Raw genomic sequence first — 19,027 nt, 5'->3', positions numbered from 1 at the left:
CGTAAATAATGCTATTCCAATTTATCCCTAATGGAAACTTGTTATGCCACACCGCAATCATAATTAGTGGCTTCACTCGTTCAAAGATTTATGGAATTTTGCATGTGACGATAGTATCTGTGAACATTTCGGGCTATGCATATTTGCAACTGGATTGCAAACACGGATTGGTATAAATTGAAATTGAATTAAATTGATGAAAATCAGGAGAACTATCAAATCATCTTGTACACGTATCTATTAAAAACTGAAAGATTTGTAGTTCTATAACCTAAATTCAGTAATAAATACTTATGCTACATTATCTAAGAGTAATACTGGATTATTTTTACACAAGATTGGCGTAAAAGTATTTATTTACTGTATAAAACATATTTTAAACTAGCTGTTCCCGCGCGCTTCGCTTCGCATTAAAAAGTTTTCCCGTGGGGATTCCGGGATAAAAAGTACCCTATGTTCTTTCCCAGGGTCTAGACCGTATGTATACCTAATTTCATTCAAATCCGTTCAGTAGTTTTGGCGTGAAAGAGTAACAGACAGACAGACAGACACAGTTACTTTCGCATTTATAATATTAGTTAGGATTAGGATTAGGATTAGGATAACTACAATTCAAACATGACTGTAACCTTATATTGTATTTTCCTTTAACACTAAAGAAAATACAAATTTCATGAACGCATTTTCAAGAGTTCACACACACACACACACACACTCACGCCTTGTATTAATGTACTCCCTTGCGGGGTAGGCAGAGGTGCATTGCTGCACCCACTTTTCGCCAGAGTGTTATGTTAGTCCCAATGTAATAGGGGGCGGGCCTATTGCCATTTTACGGGCACATCCAAGACCCGAGAACAAATATCTGTGTTTAAACAAATATCTGCCCCAGCCGGGAATCGAACCACTTCGCCATTCGGTCGTCAAATTTTCAAGAGTTGTAGCTCATTTTCATCATATCAGTTTAATTGAAGCTGCAGATTATACCCACGGCGATAGAAACAGGAATACGTATTAGCTATCCGGAGGCAGCTTACATGTCAGTTTATTGGCTAACATAACATGGTTGTAACTTCGTTAGTTGTGGAGTTCAGGCTTGAAGTGACGATCAAGGCTAGTAACTAACCCATTAACGTACCCATATACGCTGTTCATTCTACGCGACTACTACCGAACATAAATGTTTGGAGTAATTAAGAGACGTCAGGAAAATTTCACAGCTTGGTATTTCAGCTAAATTACTCGTCTAGTGTATACATAACATTTCGTGTGTTCCGCCTGAAAATCGACCTTACCCAGAAAAATATGGAGTCTCCATATTCACAGACTCTGTAGAATGTTCAAACATTTCACCGTCAACTCAAAACTTCGACTTAGAGCGGAAATATTCAAAATTTATCTTTATGTTGTAGGTATGTTAGTACTCTATCTATCTATCTATCTATGTGTACTCGTATGTACTGTATTCAATACCATAGATTACCCTACTTCAAAATGCAGAGAAAGACATAATTACTTATAGGATAGGTATATAATGCAACATTTGTTTTAAGTATACAAGTTTGTCATACACATCAGATATTACGACGTGTTTTATTTATATCTGTTTTTATTGGGTAAATTAAATACTTATAGAAATTTTAAGGGGTTTAAAAGAGCTTGGATTTAATGCTACTAGCGTTTTGTCAATCCACACGAGTTATAGCAAAATATTTTATCGGGTTATAGAGCTAGTTCCAAGGTAATAATGAATTCTGAACCGCTGCGGGTGCTCAGTCAACGGTGAAATTGATTGGTAGGACATGATACTGTTATGTCGGAAAGGTTGCCGTAAAAAATGACTGCCGTAGAGAATTTCAGATTCATGAACATCTCATCAACTAAGAAAACTAGAAGAGTTTTATGTTTCTAGCGCGTGCCAAGAAACTATCTTAACTGTGATACTGATTTAGATTGCAAAATCTGAATGTCTACTCTCCGAGAGTGCTCTGTCTGTTCAGTATTCGTTTAGTAAGTCTTCCAAACTTCCCAGCATAAAGTTAAGTCCGTGTTTCCGTGTAGTTACACATACCCGTCCGGTAGAATAAATCTTGGGGCTAACATAGAGCGCTTTAATGCAACATCTATCTTGCGCTGAAGGCATTACCGCCATAACCCGGCGAGTTCTGTTGATGTATGTTAAATTAACCTAAGCTTTTCCACACACGTTTCAGAAATAACAAAGAATAATTAAATGGAGCCCGTGTTTATGAATAAGCCTTTGTATCACTAACCGCAAACTAAATTAAGCCTTAATACTTAGTAGAGCGGTGAGCGGTTAAGTCTTAAACCCAAATTAATTTGTAGGCACTTTACTTTCACCCGTAGGCATAAGACTTAATTTATTATAATCTTTATACATAAGCTTTAATAGAACCAACATAATACTTAATATATAGGAGTGTAGCTAGTAGGCTTGAACTTCTACAGCCACGAATTAAAATGTTTAAAACCTACTTGTAACAAATAAACCCCACTTCGAAAACCTAAGGGCCCTCCAGAAAAGCGTCTACATTGAAACGTATTCTCTTTGTTCCAGATTCGTGAATATTCACCACCGATCAATGACAAGTGAGCATCGCGAGTGAGAGTTAAAGCCGGTCCGATGCGGGGGCGGCATTAGCTACGCATGGTGTGGAGAGGTGCGGGATGGCGGGGCGCGGCGGGCGGGGCGCGTGGTAGCGCGGGCCATGCTGTGGGCGGTGGCGCTGCTGGCGGCGGCGGCGGCGGCGGGCGAGCTGCGGGTGCTGGCGCCGCACGCGCGCCCGGTGTTCCACGTGGCCGTGGCGGCGCCTGCCTCGGCCGCCGCCGCCGTGCGCGCCTTCACTCGCGAGCTGGCGCTGCTGTCGCGCGGCTTCCGGGCCGGGGGGGACCCGCCGCATCTCAGCAACATCACGCTGCTGCCGCTCTATATAGAGCTGCCAGAAGATGAAAGGTCAGTGTTTGCTGTTTTTCCATTCCATATGTGATACTCAAATTAATATAATTTTTTTTATTAAGTTGTTGTCGCTGTTTTTTTATTAGTATGTAATTTTATGTAGTGCAGTACCTTCCGTTCTAGAATCTCAGTATTTTTTCACGTTAAATAATATGAAACTTACATGTCTATACATTATGCATATCATCTACTGCGGCACACATTAGACGCTCAGTGGCTCTTGGTCAGCACTTCGGTAAGGTGATTATGTAACCTGTGACGTCACAGGGCACTTGGCACTTAGCACCCACTAGGCGGCAGGAGACATCTGCATACCAACATGTTTATCGCGCCAGCCTGTACCACAATTCAAAGTTTGCTTATCTGGCATTAAATCCTACAATATTTCGTTCGCTGTGGAATGAATTATTAGTTCTCAACTTGGAAGCTTGATTTACTACTTCGATTCCTGGTAAGTTAACATGTTTATACGGATTACATTAAAGCTTACCTGAAAATCTTTTGAACTGAAAACCATACGGGGATGTCGATTTCAAACACGTTACGTGATGATAACTGTACTTATCCGGGTAGATATTTGTTCTTGGATGAATATTATAGATGTGAATTTTAATACGCTTGTTGAGCTTCAATTTAAATTTTATTGTCCTACTCGGATTACTCGCGGTCTTATCATGACTTTGGACCAGCCGTGTAGACTATCAAAACATAACGATCGCGATCGTACAGTAACGATCAATAACTCTAGTGGTAATGAACTCATCGCGGCCCGACGTAGTGTCAACACCAGTAGTCAGAGTTTGCGTATTTAATTAATCAACTTGAATTAATGACGAAGCATAATAGGTAGTATTAATTATATTTTACTTAAGAGCCGCATTAATAATACAGTATTTGGTGAGCCGCGCTTTAGCGGTGGAATCCATAAATATAGCCAGCATGTCCCGGGTTCAATTCGGTTTGAGACCGGGTTTTTTTCGACATAGAAAGGTGACCATCGGACAATAAAACAGTATTTTATAAAACATTATGTTGTTGAAGAAGCCTGAGCCTAAATATTTTGGAGAGGAGAGAGTGTTATTGTGTACCTATTTACCATATCAGTACCTAGATAATAACAGCTTCTCCTGATCTGTTGCTTTGAAATGCATACAGTCCAACCATTCTCTCTGTTAGTACTTAAATATTCTCTGAAAATACTACATACTTAAATATTTAACTTATTAAAAATGGACAGAATGGATAAAATTGTACTGCAATAGACACCGCGAACAAGCAAATAACTTCCGCCTAGATGGAAAAACCAAAGCTATATTCAGCGCTGTCAGGCGATGTAATTGCTGTTCTGACAAGCATTGGGCAAGCAGTAAAAACAATGGTAGCATAGTCGGTTAAGACGCCCGCATCTCAACCAAAAAATAAAATTTTCGAAATTCAACTGTGGATCTCCGCAGATAGGAGAAATGGTTGAAGTGTTTATACGAGTACATATTATAAGCACTTCAACCATTTCTCCTATCTGCAAATGAGGGTTTGTACCAGGTTCAAAGTTAGTACAGTGCAGGAACTAACACCCCCACAGATAACAGAAAAACAGTTAGTAGGTATCTATTGCGGCGTGGTAGACTGGTAGAAACAGCACCATAGCTTTGAAAACGCTTCGTTATAGTGAATACGGATTGCCGGTGCCCATCGAGGGGGCTAACTCGATTACTTAGCCAACAACTACTGTTAACTATTCGTATATTCTATTGCATTCCAAACCCACCGGTCTGCCACGCTGGCTGAGTAAAAACGAAATTGCGTTTGACTAGTATTATCCCTTTGCGAAAAATATTATTTTACCAAAAAAACTCACGACTTTTAAATATTGGTGAGGTAACTGGGATTATTTGTTAGCTTTAAGCTTTATGAATGGCCAGTTTTATTTCTATCTAGGTATATATTTTTCTGTTCAATTTTGGTTTATAGTTTTTAGTGTGCTATGGAAAACCTGTAACGGAACATAGTCCGTCCGTAGCAGACTTATACATTATTACAATATTTATGTATAGATTGGCGAAATTTTTACTATAAGGAAAATAAGACTATACGCTGGTTGGAAAACACAACCATACCGCGATGTAGAAATGCCACACTAGTGCCATCTAGTAAGTTAGACTCGATGACGCATTTCCTTATATGGTAATGTTCGGGGGGTGTTGTGTCGTTCGAATCGACAGATACCTAGAATAAGTACAAGTCTTATTGTTGACGCTTAGAGTTTAAAGAGATATCATACTAGATTCGGTTATATTATGTTTCAACCGTTTATACGGCTCTGTTAATTATTGTTTGATTATTGAAATGAATGACGCCATAGTGATAAGTTATTATTATGAGGATCAGATTTGCACAACACTAATTTACGCGACACGCCTCCTTGACGCTCAACTGAGTATCTTTTAGTTCTAATTAATCGAATCAGGGCTTAAAATTAGTAAATACTAGTTAAATAATAATAATATTAATTATCAATAATTATAGAACAATAGTTCATCGGTTTATTACCTTAAAAATATTTAATAGTTGTGTTATTGTCTAGCTCAGTGGCGCCACCTGTAGTCTAGGATCAGAGGGATGGGGTGGGATCGATAAAGTTCGATTGATGAACCGGAAAAAAAAGAAAAAAAAAAGGAGAGGGGGTCGATGGTCAGGAGAGGCTTTAAATAGGATTCGGGAAGAAAACTCGCCCTTGGTCTTCTCGTGGAGTTTCGGGTGATAGGATGGAGCGTTTGCATATGGGAGTGATAGTGGAATTGTATTTTATGGCGGGGTGGTTTTGCAGCTTCGACCGGCCGGCGGCGGCGCCTCAGGATCCTCAGCTAAGTGTCGATCATATTTTGTCATAACCACTATTTAGAGGTATCACAGCAAAAAAAAAAAAAAAAAAAAAAAAAAAAAATTGTAGGCTAAAAGCCTTTTAAGTTTTTGAATAATGCAACACACAAATAAACTAACGTTCCTAATAACCCGATCCTGTTTCTAATAATTCTGATCACCCTATCCTGGTCTACGGCATATCAATTGTAATATACCCCCCCCTGTAGTGACGCTTCGAACTCTAACCTACCTATTTGAGACGTATTTTTCGCCCTACTAAACTGAAACGAACTGAAGAGAAGTCTTGTAACGGTATACGTGTTTTGCATTATTCGTTTGGCCAATACGTGATCGTCTAGTCTAGCGGTTAGGACTCTACATTTCCGAAGTAACTCAAGTTCTTTTAGGAGGTTGAGAGAATCCCTACCCTAGCACTAATCCCTAGAACCCTAGTTCATAATCCCTAGTTTATCTATTTGTTAGGACAACAGAACAAAGCTCAAGCAATAGTTATTTCTTAAAACATACATGATTTAATTAAACAAAAGTAATTTAAATATATACAAAATTATCTATAAAAAAGGGGTTTTTAATTTGAATAGAAGGTGCGCCCCGCCTCGCACACCCTATGAAGGACGACCAGATCCGTCCACCAGACCCATCTACCTTCTCTAGCCCACTGGCTCTATTCAAACTGTTTTTTTTTGTCAGTCAGTCCCTAGGAAAGGATCTATTGATTGGGATCCAGATGATGTTAATAATATTTTATTCAGCTTCACAATTCAGCACGGATATCTCCTGAGCCTACTTAAGCATTTATTCGACACGGATATTTCCTGAGTCTACTTATGCATTTATTCGACACGGACACTTCCTGAGTCTACTTAATGTGTCAATAATGTGTAATAGTTATTCGGCACGGATATTTCCTGAGCCTACTCTTGTATTTTCGACACGGATATTCCCTGAGTCTACTTATACATTTATTCGACACGGATATTTCCTGAGTCTACTCATGTGTATCGTCACAGTACTATGTCTTCCAATAATGGACATAATTAGAATATAATTACTATCTCCCATTTCAGCTTGTGTCAAGAGCAATCACTCAAATGTATCTCTATATTGTGATCTCAGAGTTATGTGACAATTAATATTTTATCGATGCTGGCTTGTATCTACCATGGTACCTACAAGTTGTTCGAGGTGGTTTCCCTGCCTCTAATTAACTTCATCACAGTCAAGCTCAACATTACTTATTAATAACTAACTGTCATCACCTCCTCCTGTATATAGTATATTGGTAAGTTTGTAAGAAGAATCCAATTCAGCAACTGCTTTCCTTTACCCAAGCTGATAAGAAGTCATTTCAATTTATTTATCGGTAGTAAGTAACTCATGTACTATGAAAATATTTCCCTATCTTATTCAAAACTCAGTAAATTTTATTTAGAATAGAATACAGTTGAAACTCTTATTGCCGCCAATCGCCTCAATGACCCTAATTATAAGTTTTGTTTAATATTATCAACATCTTATCCAAACCCAAATCAATCATTATTTATATTAGCAGAATTAAAGTAGAATAATAAGTATAATAAATTAATAAAAGTTGTCATGGTCACAGTCAACAATATATAGTCAATGATATCCATTTAACCATCAAAAGTAAAATTGCATGAATATTCACTTTGAAAATATTTATTTTATCTTATCCAAATATTTCAGTTAAATTAAAATAGTGTTAGTGCTCCTATGGCCGCCATCCAACACATTGACCCAACTGGTATAATTACCTAATTGAAGGTATTTATTTTATTTTAATGATACAAGTAGATAACTTTAGTAAAAGTAAAGTTGGTGCTCAACTAGGCCGCCAACTGACTCATTGACCCTATTATTTATTAATTTTGATTAATATTCTTAACATCTTTTTCAAGCAAAATCAATGTTTATTTATATTAATAAAAGGGTATAATGCAGGTTTTTAAGTATTATAAATTATCATTAACTTGCTGAATATATAAGAATTGTCTTAGTCACAGTCAGTCAGGTACAAGTTATGGCCAATGTAACCATTGAGGAATAATTACATGAATTCTATTCTGTTGTCTGATACATAACTAGTTATTGTAGTAAGTAAATACCTATTGAATTCCAATAAAACAAACTTTACATACTTAGGTGGGTAAGTAAGTACCACAATCATACCTATCACATATGTAGATCAGTAAGAAGCCTAGATTCACTAAGCATACATACATCAATAACATTCACCACACATGAGATACAAAAGGATAGCTTGTTTTCCCCTAAAATTCAATAACCTACTCTCCCACAGCCTAAACCTAACTGCTTAGCATCTAAGTGGTTTGAAGATGAAATGCATTTTATACAAACCCACATTTTACACAATGTTCCTAGTATCAAGTACCTAGTAAGTAAGTATAAATTAAGAATCTGGGTTTCTTAGTTCTGAACTAATGTTTTGAAAGTAGATTTATTTTGCAACCAATACAACACTGGAGTCCCTTAAATGTTTGTTGGTTTTGTTGCTGCCTAATTGTTAAGTATGTTTTTTTTCTTTTATGATAAACAATACTTCAAATACCTGAATTTACCAAGTGTAGCTAAACCCATAATAAAACCATAGAGAATCATTAAACTAGTGAATCACACAAGTACACACAATAATTATTCAAGTAGAAACATAGTATTTTATGAAAATATGGTCCGGCCAATTTTCATCCCGGTGGAAAAATGTTTAAAATCATTTCAAATATTAAGAATACAAGTAATAAGTAATGTTTATAATAACCACTCTTAGAGAATCAAAGTAGGTTGAGCTAGCTGCAGATTTTAAATTACTTAAGTACTAAATAGAAATGCTGATTCAAATAAGAATATAATTTTGCTAAATAGATTCATAGCTTAATATGAATAACCTGAAGCATATTCTTCATTCTGGTTTCAAGACTGAATAGATAAGTACATGCTTACATGAGAACTAGATGGAGTTGGTAGAAATAAGTTTATATTGTGTATCTCAGGAGATAAGTAAATAAGTACCGACTACCTACGAATATGAATCTTCTTGTAACCTAAACAATTTCAGAATGATCTAATATGTTACCTAATAGATTTACTTAAATTGCAAGCACTTATCACTGAATAGGATTCCACATAATTATGTTATATATCTGATGAATCATCCATTATTATTACTTAGGTACTTATTCAGATTGTTGTGCAAGCCTAGTAAGTTTGTAAACCAAATAATGTTGGAACATAGGTTATGATCCACCACAATGAAACATAGGTACACCTAATGGTCTGTATTATGCTAATTACTGTTCTTTACTGGGTATGCAAAGACTGCTGGGTGAAACAATTTCAGGTAGATAGATTGCTGTGAGTAAAAGTAACATACTTAAATACTTGACTCATTAGCCATCATCTCAATAGAACATACTATTCAATATCTGTACTATATTGATATTTATAAGTAACAAAGTTTATTCCTTCCAGGTAAACAAACATAGCTTGATGAAACAAGTGGGGTAATTTTCCCATAGTCGAATGTACTTATGCTTGTAAATTGATTGTTTTATGTGATAGAATCTTTAAGGCTGATTGATGAAGTAAAAGGTGGTTTCCTTGGGTCTCTCCTAATAAACCTAAGTACCCTAGCAGCCTTCAATTTCAAAATGGCCAAGAAGCTTAACAATAAATAATGGGGAACAATTGGATTTTTAGGTTATGAAAAATATTCTAATTTTGAAACCAGAACAAGGTAGACAGATATTCTAATATAAAGAATGGGGTGAAGTATAGATATGCTGTGATACCTCTAAATAGTGGTTATGACAAAATATGATCGACACTTAGCTGAGGATCCTGAGGCGCCGCCGCCGGCCGGTCGAAGCTGCAAAACCACCCCGCCATAAAATACAATTCCACTATCACTCCCATATGCAAACGCTCCATCCTATCACCCGAAACTCCACGAGAAGACCAAGGGCGAGTTTTCTTCCCGAATCCTATTTAAAGCCTCTCCTGACCATCGACCCCCTCTCCTTTTTTTTTTCTTTTTTTTCCGGTTCATCAATCGAACTTTATCGATCCCACCCCATCCCTCTGATCCTAGACTACAGGTGGCGCCACTGAGCTAGACAATAACACAACTATTAAATATTTTTAAGGTAATAAACCGATGAACTATTGTTCTATAATTATTGATAATTAATATTATTATTATTTAACTAGTATTTACTAATTTTAAGCCCTGATTCGATTAATTAGAACTAAAAGATACTCAGTTGAGCGTCAAGGAGGCGTGTCGCGTAAATTAGTGTTGTGCAAATCTGATCCTCATAATAATAACTTATCACTATGGCGTCATTCATTTCAATAATCAAACAATAATTAACAGAGCCGTATAAACGGTTGAAACATAATATAACCGAATCTAGTATGATATCTCTTTAAACTCTAAGCGTCAACAATAAGACTTGTACTTATTCTAGGTATCTGTCGATTCGAACGACACAACACCCCCCGAACATTACCATATAAGGAAATGCGTCATCGAGTCTAACTTACTAGATGGCACTAGTGTGGCATTTCTACATCGCGGTATGGTTGTGTTTTCCAACCAGCGTATAGTCTTATTTTCCTTATAGTAAAAATTTCGCCAATCTATACATAAATATTGTAATAATGTATAAGTCTGCTACGGACGGACTATGTTCCGTTACAACCACCCCCTAAATTTTTAGGAAATGCAATTGGATAAAAATTTACCTATCTAAGACTTATACATTATACATGAATAACGGTACATGAAAATAACAAACTAATATCAGATCCTTACAATACAAATAAGTTTCGTTACAAACCGAAGACCGTGAAAAATATAACAATATTACGTCCCACAGTAGGTTTTGGCAAATTTTTATGATGAATATAAAACATAAATTGTCTGTTGAGCAAGAAAACGTCGGCAGTTGCAGTCGTTGTTATAAAGACGTAAAATTGTTTACAACTCCATCGTAAGTCCTAAGTGAAAACTTAAGGAATCAATAAAAACTTGTTTATGTTGCTATTTAGCTGAAAATATAACATCAGAAATAGCAATGACTCAAAATGCGACGTCATAAAAATACAATAAAGTAGGTCCTAAAGGTAAAGCTCAACAATCGATAAAGAAATACATAGGTATTGAATCGCTATAAATTATTATTGATGTTAATACATTGCAAAGAGATATAATTATTTTTAATTACCTATGTACAAAAGTGTTGCAAAAGGGCTGGAATGGTTGACTCTTAATGTCATTCTGAACAACTTTTGGAAATTATAGAAAAATACTCTTTTACTTCAACGACTTTAAAACTTTAAAGCTTTTAACTTCAAAGTTAACTTTAAAGTTTTTAACTTTATTGATCACGTGACTTATTAGTATCGGTAGTAATTTTTTTTGTCGGATAAGTAATCAACAACACAAAGCACACAATTTAAAAATATTTGTAGTAATACATACCTACAAATTGGTGTAACAATAGTAAATAGTTTGACTTATCTATTTGATAGAATTTGATCCTCAATTCAGTTGATTACCATAATTAAGTTATAGAGTGAATACAAACTAATTTCTGCGAATGACCCTTATAATTCCTCTATAATCTAAACGGTTTATTAGTCAATAGTTAGATTAACAGAATAAATATTAAAATATAAAGTGAATACCAAAAGCCAGCCAGCCAAATACATATTAACATTGATCGAATTGTAAATTTCTACGTAATAGTAATTAATATTATTTCACAAACCGTAACTTACCGTGACTTAAACGTGAAAAAACCTTTTCTTGTTTTAAAATTAGCCAATTAGAATCACGGCCAATATGAGAACACCATGTGAGAAGAACATTTCATTTATACTTACAATAAAAAAAAACTGGCATCTTTTACCCATTGCAAATTTTGTGCAGTTGGACTCTTTTTGAGATATTGCTTCGGTAGACTTGATGTGCAGTTCTTCGAAACATTATTACAGAACCTGCATCGACGCAACAAAACAATTTTACAAAATGTGTCGCCTAACTGTATACGGAAGGGGAAAATTTTATGCCATATGCGAAATGGCTTTACTTGGATCAAGGTTCAAACATAATTTAGTTTACGTACGAATAATAAAAAAAATATATAAATACGAATAATAGTAGGTAGGTACATGTAGGTTGTATTCTTTTATTAGTTTACACTTGTCTTTCAGATAACTAAACACCAATAAATAGAGAAAACCAAATCTTCATAGTACATAATTATGGACCTTCAGACATGTTCCGTAATTATAACGGGATGAAGTTAATGTAAAATGACTTTTAAAGACTTTCGACAAAAACCTTTCAAAAGCGAATGAACCGCTTAATACTTAAAACTTTAAATTAACATAACACAACCATCAAGTTGAAAAAAAATTAAACATTTATAGTAAAAATGTAGCTATTTGAAATCTTAGTTTACTTAGTAAGTATTTCGTTTACATAACGGGTCAAAGGAACCCCCTGGGGTTGTAATGTCTGTTTCCTGTAAGTACCGACAAACTTATTAAAACACAGTTTCCCCTTTGTTCCCCATCCTTGTTTGCCATTGGCCTATCTTCCCAAGAGAATATTGTAAAGCTAAAGTACACTGACTGTTACGTTTCCTAGAATAATTAATACAACATTGAAAATTACAGAATAAACGGCTGTGAGAGAAGTAACACTTTTTACTATGTTTTTTGTCAGTCTTTACTTAGAATTTTTATTTAGTTATACACTATAGCACCTAGTCAAAGTAAAAAAACTGTCAAAGTTTATTGGTTTGACAAGGTACTTACAATGCATGAAAAGTAACATGGTAATTATAACAATTATAAAAATAACAAGGTAATTATAATGATTTTTTAATGTGGGAATTTGACTAGGAAAAGAGTTTTTATAGCTGACTGTACCTTCACGCAGTAATCCCACAAGATTAACTTGACTTATTAAATTTACCCGTATACTACGAGCGTAGTAATCTAGGATGAGAACGTTGATTAAAATATCTCACGAATTTCAAAATTATTTTATTTCAATCTACATAATGTTGTTTTCTAGTATATCTACTTATTAGGTAAATTTATCAACCCCGCATATTCGCAGAAAATCACATTTCATTTGTCATCCTAACTAATATAATAAATGCGAAAGTAACTGTGTCTGTCTGTCTGTCTGTCTGTCTGTCTGTCTGTTACTCTTTCACGCCAAAACTACTGAACGGATTTGAATGAAATTTGGTATACATACGGTCTAGACCCTGGGAAAGAACATAGGCTACTTTTTATCCCGGAATTCCCACGGGAAAACTTTTTAAGGCGAAGCGAAGCGCGCGGGAACAGCTAGTACTTAATAATATTGTCTCCTTTCTTTTTTCCCAGAAATAACTACAGTTTCAATCAAGTTAATTAGAGCACAGAAAAAATACATCTCTCCATTTTCTATTCAAGTTTCGAGATAAAATAAAAGAAAGCATCAGCATTCGCATCAATTTATTTCTTTCTAGGTACGTAAGTGAAAATACAAAAAAGCTGAGTATTTATTGGATTACATTATACTTATATTACTATGACCCGATTAGACAATTGAAGAATAAGTAAATATACGACTTATTCTCCGATAAGCCTTATTCTTCAATAATGAAATCAGACCTAAAAGGCATTTCGAGTCTCATCAGACTTTAATCGCAAATATTTTCAAATATTCTGTTTTAGTATCAAAGTGTATGTCGCATTGGTTCCCGAATTCCTTGTAAGGGGTTTGATAGCAGCACTCGTACCCAGCTTTTTCAGCAGACCGCTGTGCTGACTCACTGGTAAATATTCCACCGGTCACTTTGAATCCTAATGTCTTCGCGAGGTTTAATCTGGAATAAGACACAGTGCTGGAGTTCTTTATGTAAGAGCGAAAGGAAACTCATACAAAAATAAAATTATCACGGAATATAAAATCGCTTATAAAAATTTGGGAAAAATGGTTCAGAGTAATAAGATACACAATCTGATACCTTAATTATATACGCAAAGTTTCTATTACTTTTGCAGGGAGAATATAATAGAATAGTGAAATAAAACCTGTGTATCTGCATCGAGCTCAAAACGGATTATCATTGTTACGTTCTTATTATCTAAAAGAACTAACTACTATCATGCTCGCATTAAGCTATAGTATGTATGCGAGAATTATAGGATTAAAATATAGTCTGAATAATAAATTTGCTAATAGATAAATTAGTTATTTATACCTAGTATTTTTGTATGAATTTACTCTTTACAGCATTCGTACGAGTAAAACCTCCGCTACCTGGATACTTATGTACCTTCCTACTTTGTAAGTTTAAGACACTAACGTACTCGGTAAGTTTTGGACATTGTGTATACCTCTCGTAAGTTCGGTAGAGTCGAGTCACAAGGTTCATCTGTTCAACTAAGTGACTCAGAGACCAAGTTTATAATCCATCGTGAAGGCTGCGTGTTACACTTTAGTTCACGAATTTAGGAGCGACTGCACCTTTAAGAATCTTCTATAATTTAATAACTTTACAATTTTACATGCCTTTTTATAAAAATACAGCAAACTTGAATACTTACTATGCTATTTGTAGTAAGGTTACCTTACACATACTGTACTACACTCACGAGCAATGAATAAGTTCCAGTGACATATTATGGAACGTCAAGAGCAATGAACTTATTCATTGCTCTTGAGTGTATAGAGTTACAATTTTCACGTAAAAACTATAATGCACTCTAGTACCTAGTTGTAAAAATCATTTACCTTGCCTTGAGCAGTTCCACAGCGATGCCCAGGCCGCGGTACTGTGGGGCCACGGAGAGGCCGCTCCCCATCATATATTCATTCACCTCGAACTTGTCATAAATCGTCGTCACTTTCATCGCCTCGGCGAACATTCGGAGTGACAACAACCCAGCTTTGCTTTTAGGCTGGAATGGACGGGTTATGGTGCGAACGTTAATACATTACTGAAGTTATTGACGACTTGATGTATTTTAGACAGTGTTTTTAGATCAACAATGAACGGTGTAGGAGTATAAAGTAGCAGTACTGTCCCGAGAAATCCCGAGTTTCGTATACTAATAGAATCTACTCATGTTAACGACTTCAGATAATCACATAAGTAATAAACTATGTGATTAAGTGCTTAACTCCTTTCGTCAACAGTTCATAACTGAGCTGAACTGTGTAGAGCTAGAGCCGTTTAAGGCTTAAAATTTAGTCCACTTTTATTTGAAAAAGTAAGAGATGAATGAAGGATTTAACAAGATAATTACAGCGGGCTGCGGAACCCAGGCTGAATAATGTGTGACGCATGAAAGTAGGTCAGACTTGAATGTAAATGGGGGGGATAAATGCCACTGAAACTAGGGATAAAAAAGGATCCAACGGAGTTGGCGCAAAGCCTAAAATGAAAGTGAAATGTGATAGATGGGTTACATTAGGGTGAGTTGAATAGTATGATTTCCTTGGATAAATATGCATATTTATTTACGTAATTAACTTTGTTTAATTAAGTTTAGTTTTTGATATATAAAATATATAGAAATCGAATATACTGGTAGAAAAATAGGGTTTTATGTAAAAAACATAATCATCATCGATTTTTGATTTGTACAACTTCGGTTCAGAAAGGAACCACACTTATCTATCAACAGCCTCTAATAAACCCTCAACCGACGGCAACTAAGAGGCTTTTTATACATAAAGAAAGAAAATCCAATTTACCGGGCTGTGTTCAATGAAGAATCCCTTTTTTTGCGGCATGCACATATTGACTGCTACGAGCGACCGCCCCGAGCCATCCGCCTCGGTTAGCAGGCAGGCTAGAGACATGTTCTGCTGGACTATAGCGGACAGAAGGATGCGGTATTCTTGCACTGCTACCGGATCTTCTGCTGTACCTGAAAAAAAAAGATTTAAATTAACTAAATATTAAATTCTTTCTAAATTTTAAGTAATGTACTCCCGTTAAGTAACGATTTCGTATTTAGAAAAAGCTTTTTTTATCACCCATAAGAGTGGTGGTGGTAAGAAACTCCAAAAATATATAAGATTCAAAATATACCTTATATTTTATATCTCCAGACCTAAGAAACTTAGTTTAATAATTTAGTTACCTAGTTAATATTTAATTTTATCTAGTTATAAGGTTTTCTAGCACCTGTTACATTTTACATAGTCGTAATTTTAAATAAATACCTAAGAAACAAACTATATTACTATGATGACATACTTACGGTTTTTTAGCATAAGTAGTAAACCTTAACTGTACTACAACAAAAAACTTTAAACACTATTTAGCAAGTGTTTAAAATGAAATTTGACAGATTTTGTAGGCGTTTGACAGCGCTAAACAAATGTTAAATACTGTCTAAGTTTTTGTGGTAACACCCTAAGTCTTTATTATCGATTCATAGAGAGTAACATAAAAGCCCCTATTTCAGGTGATGCAGCAATACATTACGCACAATAATTATTTTTATAAACTGTGCAAACACATCTTATGTAATTCACAGCTTGTGATGTCATCACCGTTTAAGTAAACAGCGTTAAAAGAGGCATTGACCCTCATCCTCGGCTCGACTAATGACTTAATAATTTGAAATGAACTGACAACAAGGTTCGCATAATGACATAAACAAGGAACTTTCCTCAGCCACCTCTGATGTTAATTATGGAACTTTAACGTGGATTTTGTAAACAATGAAGCAATGTTACTTTTTAGGAGTTGAGGTGAATGCAGGCCTATAAAAGATTATATCTTACTTACATGGCCATTATTGAAAATTGAAGGATTATAATAATAACATCTAGGTAGTTACAGCTGCATAACCAGAAATAACGAAAAAGTTATGTTAATCCGAATTAAATAGTACTAAAATATAAAAGCACTTCATCTTACCGGCAGTGAGCCACCACACATCTTCCTGAATGTAGTTTCCAAGCATAAACTCCACAGTAGTATCCCACAATGCCTCAGAAACGTCTTCTATCTGAAATTTTAACGTCCGATTTTCGAACCTTCTTTCAAACGAACCCCAGACTCGAGGAAATTCGCGAAGAGACATTCTTAGTTTGAATATCGATTGTGGCTCTTAGGATTTTAAATTTGGAATGACAAACGGCACTTGCCAATAGCGAGTGGTCTGCTCTGTCATCGATTGTGGTTTGAGGTATGCTATGCAATCGGCCGATTGCAATTAGATACGATGTTTGAATAGAATCAACAGGATGATCACTTTTTGTTACGATTTAGTTTAAGAGGAAATAATATATTTAAAATGTATCTAATGTGCATGTTTTATTCCTTATCGAGCAAACTAACAAGCATTTTTTTCTTTAGTTTTAATTAAAGATACATAGTTAAAGAAGATTTTTATATGAAAGTATGCAGATACGAGAGTAAAATAAAACAATAAAATAATAACGAACGGCGTTCGAGGTGTGCAGAGCCAGAACAATATAACCGTAGAGAATCGTAGGAAATCCTGCCCCGAGTGTTTAATAAAAGGAACTTTTGCTCTATTATTTTAAATTGCTCTCATAGGTATGATGAAAAACGCAAATAATTTTAAGTAAAAAGTTCAACCGTCACCACTCACCATGTTTTTATCTACCAGATTGTGATATACATATAATAATTATACCTCTACAAGGCGTGATTGTGCGACTGTATGAAAAAGCTTTTTACCTTAATCATCATCATCCATCACGACCCACCACGTCATCACTGCTGGGGCACGAGTCTCCTTCAAATCAACCAACCCAAATAGATATTATATTTAAACGGAAATGATTAGAATAATGGAATGTCTATATTAGTTCTATAAATTATACCCACTGGTACCAACTTTGGGTACCAATTATGGTAAGACTTGGCGGTGCGATGTCTCCTTCAGACTCCAGTCACTCAGATAATTGTGGTCACGGGACGGAGTGAATATTAGACGGCAAACCAACTTGGTATCACTAACTACGGTAAGACGGTTCCGTGGAGAATATTTGAGTATACATTTGGTGAACGCTATGTTGTTGCAAATTAAGGTGGCTTGAAGTTCATGTTTGCCTGGAAGAGATCGCTTTTAGCGATAAGGCCGTCTATTGAATACTATCTCTATTCTATTCCGCCTGTTAAAAAATCTAATTTTGTTGTAATTTGTAGAAAAAAAGAAAAAATAACTCATTGCAACATATCCGTGCTAAAGTGTCTTTGACAAAGCACTAAACAAATAATTCGTGTGAAATTAAAGTACCTAATACGTAACATAACGCGGAATCAATTTGCTCAAAGCATTTAGCAGGTAAGTACACAAATTTAGTAACATTCCTTGGCTCCCACCTGTGAATATTCGGTAATGGAACCCCTGCCGAGCGCCGTAGTAGGCAAACTCGGCTTATAAAGGTATACCTCTGTATTGTGGGAGCCTTGTGCGAGCCACAAACAATTAGCATACCTACTTACTTAACATGCCAAGCCCCAAGGGACAAGATTCAAGAAATGCTCGGTGATTTTGCCTCCATGCTGTATGTGGCATTTACACATGGCTCTTTGTTTTGTATAGTTTGTTATTATAGCTAGGTATATTTATACGTTGTCATTATAGGTAAATTTATACCTTAGGATTAAGGATAAAATCAGACTTTTGTAACAAAAATGCTTTTATTGTAAGTAGGTTAAACTTCTAGTTTATATGCCTTTTTATAAATTGTACATTAGAAACTTTTAATTTACCTTAGTAGTGCTGTTTTTGTAGGAGAGATATATGAATAACAACATTATGTTGCGGTGGCTGTTTGTTTGCTCTACATCGATGCTCTAGTTCAATCCTATCCCAACAAGCATCGTAATAATCAATGTTCGGGTTCAGCGGAGCGGTGAGATCTAGCCCCACTCGGTAGCAAAAAGGACACTTTAATTAACGCTTACAATAACACGGGGTCACAACATTCGCTATTAAGGAGCAACTACAGCGCCGCTGGCGGGAAATTTCATAAACAGAATTATACCGCAAACTGTCTGTGTAGCGGATAGTTGGACAAACTTCGGCCAGGGTTTCATCGCTCATGTATGTAGTTATGTACCC

The 19,027-nt window shown here is 35.6% G+C and overlaps 2 protein-coding genes across 2 annotated transcripts in view; one reads left to right on the top strand and one right to left on the bottom strand.

Moving 5' to 3' along the window:
- Positions 1–19,027, top strand: part of LOC105391172 — a 114,996-nt gene that overhangs the window by 65,220 nt on the left and 30,749 nt on the right. The window contains exon 2 of the mRNA XM_048629329.1: positions 2,579–2,974. Within this exon, the coding sequence (XP_048485286.1) occupies positions 2,730–2,974 (245 nt within the window). The 5' untranslated portion in view covers positions 2,579–2,729. The remainder of the gene's footprint in view (positions 1–2,578; positions 2,975–19,027) is intronic.
- Positions 13,583–17,134, bottom strand: LOC105391160. Its single transcript, XM_011562590.3, has 4 exons — positions 16,846–17,134; positions 15,669–15,844; positions 14,703–14,869; positions 13,583–13,791 (listed from the first exon to the last, which is right to left on the bottom strand). Exons 1-4 carry the CDS (start codon positions 17,009–17,011, stop codon positions 13,599–13,601), a joined length of 702 nt encoding a protein of 233 aa, XP_011560892.3. The 5' UTR covers positions 17,012–17,134; the 3' UTR covers positions 13,583–13,598.

Source organism: Plutella xylostella, chromosome 22 (assembly GCF_932276165.1).
Source record: "Plutella xylostella chromosome 22, ilPluXylo3.1, whole genome shotgun sequence".
NCBI classification, from domain to species: domain Eukaryota; kingdom Metazoa; phylum Arthropoda; class Insecta; order Lepidoptera; family Plutellidae; genus Plutella; species Plutella xylostella.
Note: the sequence above shows the minus strand (reverse complement) of the source record. Positions and strands in the feature narration are given on the sequence as shown.

What these genes read in the sequence shown, in the direction of transcription:
- LOC105391160 (XM_011562590.3), bottom strand. Translation starts at nt 17,011, where the DNA reads ATGTCTCTTCGCGAATTTCCTCGAGTCTGGGGTTCGTTTGAAAGAAGG. An exon ending in TGTGTGGTGGCTCACTGCCG is followed by an intron (nt 15,845 to 16,845) that starts GTAAGATGAAGT and finishes TTTTTTTTTCAG; the next exon opens with GTACAGCAGAAGATCCGGTA. An exon ending in TCTTCATTGAACACAGCCCG is followed by an intron (nt 14,870 to 15,668) that starts GTAAATTGGATT and finishes CGTCCATTCCAG; the next exon opens with CCTAAAAGCAAAGCTGGGTT.